The following is a 5,607-nucleotide window of genomic DNA, read 5'->3' as shown; positions in this document are numbered from 1 at the left end:
CAAGCTGGTTTCAGGGCAAATTACTCAACAACAGATCATATTTTTACACTTAAATTTTTAATAGATGTTTTAAAATCTCAGAAAAAGAAATTGTTTTGCGCATTCATAGACTTTTCTTTAGCCTTTGATAAAATATGGAGGACTGGCCTCTGGGGCAAATTAATTAAGAATGGGATCGATGGAAAATTTTATAACATTATTTTAAACATGTATTCAGGTATTAAATCATGTATTTCTGTAAACGATATTTCATCTCCATTTTTTAAAAGTAACTGTGGGGTACGCCAAGGGGAAAATTTGTCACCAGCGTTATTCTCTATTTATCTTAACGACCTAGAATCGCATCTTGGTTTAACCAATGATGGCATTATAATTGAACGACAAAATATTCAAGCTGACCTTTACCTTAAACTATTTGTGTTACTATATGCGGATGATACTATAATTGTAAGTGATAGTTCTGAATCATTACAAAAATTATTGAACGACTTTTACGAATATTGCTCTAAATGGAAACTTACAATAAATAAAAGTAAAACTAAAATAATAATATTTGGATCGAATAAACCCGGCAATTTTCGCTTCCTTCTTAACAACGAACCAATTGAAATAATAAAGGAATATAAATACTTAGGAGTACTTTTCTCATCTTCTGGAAGTTTTCTTAATGCTAGAAAATATTTAGTAAATCAAGCAAATAAAGCAATGCATATACTTTATTCAAAAATATTTAATCTTGATATCCCAATTGATTTACAGTTGAAATTATTTGACCAAACTATTGTTCCTATACTTACTTTTAACTGCGAAGTTTGGGGATTCGAAAATCTAGATTTAATTGACACGGTACAAAATAACTTCCTAAGAACTATTACTAAAAGCAAAAAAGTACACCATTATACACTGTAAAAAATGGTAACGCCTGACGCGTTCCACAGGTGTTTGTTAACAAAACGTATGTGTTCTCGTTGTGTGCAGTATAAAAACACATGCGTTTCTTTATGGAACGGGTGTTTATAACTAAAACAGTAATGTGCAGTGTTTAAACGGTTGGTGTTTACATTGGCATGCCTGTGTGCAAACATGAAACGTTTGTGTTTACTTTTATGTCATAAGCTCATCTCGTGTTTTGATTATTAATAACAAACAAAACAGAAACATAACAGTAAACAGAAACATCACAGTAAGGATAAGACAATACAAATGTTAAGAAATATTTAATGAGAAAGTGTCTCTGTATTAAACGCCGGTGTTTCAGGGGCGAACATTCTGCGTATGTCATGAGTGCCGATCAAGAACACCTTCTGATATTATCCGAGGTGTTACGAATTTAACTTCCTTTCTCCTGCTGCAGCCGAATTTTTTGGAGGAAATTTTACCTTTCTTCATTTTGCGTGAATTTAGCAAGGAAAACATAGAAAAAACAACAGCAAAAGGTTAGTACGATGTACTTATGTATTTGTAGATCAAATTCAAAGAGTGAAAAGGCAGATCTTTTTAAGACGGGCGCAATAGAGCATTTTCATTTTAAAACCATAAAACTGATTTCCCCACCCACTTTGTTATTTATATGAATATCGAGTCAAAACATATAGATCTAGAGAATAACGTGCTACTGTCTTTTGATATTAATTTTATCAGGCGATGCTGATAAGGACTAGAAAGGGCAAGGCTTGCCGGCAAAGTAAAGATAACAAGAAAATCGTCTAGCCTGTTTGTTATGATTATACATGATATAGTATGACGTGAACATTGATGATGTCATTTGCAATGTAAATTATGACGTCACTTCATTTAGTTGGTGTTAAAACTATTCGCTATCTAATTAATTCGTAATTGAAATCGAAATTGAAATAATAAATAAATAAATATCGCATCTTGATTCAAGACTTGTATAAGGGTATGAGATTACATTGTAGAATTCACATGCTGATGAAAATGAGAATATAAGCAATTGAAAAAAGTCCGTTAAAAATGGGCGTGACTTATTCATATGAAGTTTTGCACCTTTCTGTTAGCCTAGTCTGTTCATAATTTTGCTTTCAGGATGACTTTAATGTGGCAGTGCTGAAGGCTTTAGAATCAGAAACAGCTTACAGAAAAGGAAAGGGCCAGAAGACTCAGCCTTTGATGCAAAAAATTATGGTAAGGGTGTTAGATATTCAAAACTTTTGATGTCCTAAAACTTCTTTTTTATGTGACCAGCTGTGATTCAGTGATTGACATGTCTGTACATCTGTGTACATATTTTACATCAACACTTTTTAGGGAATATACCTTAACATCTTATTTCCATAATTATCAGCATATGTCATATTAGCATGCACACTTGTTTGATAAATAATTAATGCGAGTTTTATTTCAAAACTGATTTATGTAGGTAAACTATTCTAACAAAGAATAAATTTCCATGGTAGTTGTCACTTGATGATAACGCTAAAAATGCTTTTAACATTCAATTCGAATAATATCTAAGGCTTATACAAATGCTAACAGTTTGTTCTTTTAAAAAAACTGATGTTTAAAAATTATCGATATTTGTTTCAGCTTGAAGATGGTGGGAATCTTGTGAGACTTCTTTCTTCTGCACCAGAGTCGGCACCAAAGTTGGTTGCAATTGAGAAAGATGAATGTATTGTGAACATGGCTATTGTTTGTGATGGTACACACATTCTTCTAGAGACAGCCGATTCAATAGGGGCCCTAGCTGTGTCGATTGATTTGTATTACCTTGCAGACCTAGATTATTCAAAGGCATATTCACAGGTTGGTTAAAACAAATTTTCAACAAATTTTAATTATTATGACTCACTTCTGTTTTTAATGCTAAATTTCTATTGATCAATTATGTAATGTTGTAATAATAAGTCACAAAATTTTGGTTGATGCGCATGCTCATTGAAAAATGGAGTCACTGGCATCACATTATAAAATGACATTTTGCACTATTCACACCACTGGTGAAGAGTGCTTCAAACTTCCTTCATAAAATTGCATTGACTTGTTTATGTGTATGTGATTTGCCTATCAGACTTTTATGTTTGTTTTTGTTGATGTCAGTTTCAGTACACTAAGATCTCCATCAAGACTTTATTTATAGGAAAGAATCGAATTGATCTATCTAAGAAAATAAATATCCACACTTAACATTGTGCTTTCAGAAAAAGAATGCTACTGCGTGTTTTCCAGTTTTATGTGATTTTGTGTTCTTAATCACAATTTCAAAAAACCTTTTCCTCAAAATTTGAATCATTACCATGTTTAATGAATAGGGATTTCTTCAATAACTTCTTATGCTAATATGCTACAATGAATAAAATATGTATGTATACACAGGTGCGTGGGTTCCTTCAGCAAACTGAACTTCAGCACCAGTTTGATGGGCATAAGAGCTATGGATTTGTTCAATATTTAAAGAGAATGAACATGGAAATGGAGAGAAAAGAAAAGAAGCCAATGTGACTTAAATGATCCAGCTATCATAAAAGGAAAAGTTGAACTTTAATTTCATTTGGATAATTATCAGTTTACACTTCCTCAGAAGTATGTTTTACTTAACTATAATCTTTTTTGAGAGTCGTTAATGATGCCTTTATATGTTATTCACACTCTTCATCATAAGTATTTTTGAAGAACTGATTTCATCTCATCATATTTAATGACTAGTAAATCCTTAATTGTTTTATCCTATGTTTTGTTACAAAGATAAATTGTTTCATTAACTGTAGATTTTTTTTGGGTTTGCAAGTAAATTAAAAGTTACTAAGTACATACTTTTTTATTATATTTATTTATTTTATGTTTATCACAGACTGTACTTAATGATGATCATGAATTATTAATATATTGCTTCTGATCATCTATGCTAATTACAGAGGATGACTGTTGCACAATCCATTTATATAAATAGCACAATATTTCATGAAAAAACACATATATTTTATAAAAAGCGAATGATTTTAACCAATAGAAATCTGGCTATTTTAGTACAAATTAATAATTTTATATTTCTTGCAACAGATGTTTGATGATGTCATAATTTTTAGCTTGATTATTAAAAAAATGGTAAGGCAATAGCTTGGCAGCTGATTATAGCATTAGTGTTGCATGACAAAATGTTAAGTTTTTTAGACAAAGAAAGGCAACCATGGACTTCTGATATTTATTTGGAACTTCACCATTTTGTGTATGCAAATATAAGTTCACATAAAAATACCAATAACTCTGTTCTGCATTTTGACTAAATGTTGTTCCTTTTAGAAAATTCTGCACATATAAAGTTATGTATTTTTTTGTGTGAAAATTGTATCTCCAGTCATAGAATTTTAGCCGAAACTTTGTACATGTGTTAGATACGAAAATATTATTTACCAATACCCATTCAAGGTAATTATGCCTCATTTCGGAGTAAATGCATTGAGAATAGTGCAGGCATGTTGTCGCTCTAACAGCTCATTTCATGCTTGTGTTTAGCAAAGTTGTATTCTTGAATTATGTTAAATTAAAAATGAAAAAAACTGTATAATGTTATAATAAATAAATTCCAAAAATACTTCATTAGCATTTTTTGTAGTTAAAATATGCTGTACATGTATTTCCTTAGTTGTTTTGATCTTACCTGAACATATACAGTAAACACGTATTGCATTTGAAATTGAAACATGTGACATGTTTATCACGAACACTTTGAAAGCAGCACATGTGGGTTTGGAAACATGTTGCAAGTTCCAGTTTGAAACACCAAACGTGTTTACTGTACATGTTCAGGTGTTCCCAAACTGTAACATTACAAGTGTTCTGCTATGAAACGTGTCACATGTTTCAGTTTGAAACACCAGGAAGCGTGTAAAACGGGACATCTGTGCGTTTATTCGTGAACATGTGACGTGTTCCATTCTATAGTGTTTCCAAAGTGTAACAGGAAAAGTGTTTCGAAATGTGTTTAAAACTTAAACACCCGTTTTTACAGTGTATATGCTATACGGAGAGCTTGGGCGCTATCCAATGGACATAGTCATTAAATCGAGGATGGTAAATTATTGGTGTAAATTAGTTATGGGTAACAGAAATAAAATTTCTAAAGTATGTTATGATATAATGCTCAATTCTGACACAAGTTTTAAATGGTCAGAGTGTATTAAACAAATTTTAAATAATACAGGTAACACATACATATGGGAAAACCAAATGAATATCAATCTTAAAAAATTCAGTATGACAATAAAACGTACATTAATTGACCAATTCTTGCAAAATTGGAATAGTTCACTTACAGGTTCTTCTAAAGGTCTGACATACCAATCATTCAAATCCGATAATAATTTCGAACAGTACCTCATTGCATTACCTAATTATCTTAGATTAGAATGACCTTTTTTCACTTAAGAACAAGTAACCACAGGCTCCCTATAGAAACAGGCAGGTGGAGGCAGTCTTTTGTCCCACATGCTGAACGAAAGTGCCAACACTGTCAACTAAACGATTTGGGAGACGAGTTTCATTATATTCTCAAATGTCCTTTTTTCCTAGCTTCTAGGAAACGTTATATAAAACCGTACTATTTCAATAGGCCCAATATGCTTAAATTTTCACAACTTATGTCTTCTA

General features: G+C 31.5%; 1 protein-coding gene across 1 annotated transcript; it reads left to right on the top strand.

The window, feature by feature from the left end:
- Positions 1-904: 904 nt before the first annotated feature.
- Positions 905-4,560, top strand: LOC132730728 (uncharacterized). Its single transcript, XM_060716706.1, has 4 exons — positions 905-1,436; positions 2,047-2,145; positions 2,548-2,766; positions 3,337-4,560. The coding sequence occupies exons 2-4, from the start codon at positions 2,131-2,133 to the stop codon at positions 3,460-3,462; spliced, it is 360 nt and encodes a 119-aa protein (XP_060572689.1). The 5' UTR covers positions 905-1,436; positions 2,047-2,130; the 3' UTR covers positions 3,463-4,560.
- The last annotated feature ends 1,047 nt before the right edge of the window (positions 4,561-5,607 follow it).

The sequence above is a fragment of the Ruditapes philippinarum genome, unplaced genomic scaffold (assembly GCF_026571515.1).
Source record: "Ruditapes philippinarum isolate M1 unplaced genomic scaffold, ASM2657151v2 ctg15896_1_1_1_1, whole genome shotgun sequence".
NCBI classification, from domain to species: Eukaryota; Metazoa; Mollusca; class Bivalvia; order Venerida; family Veneridae; genus Ruditapes; species Ruditapes philippinarum.
Note: the sequence above shows the minus strand (reverse complement) of the source record. Positions and strands in the feature narration are given on the sequence as shown.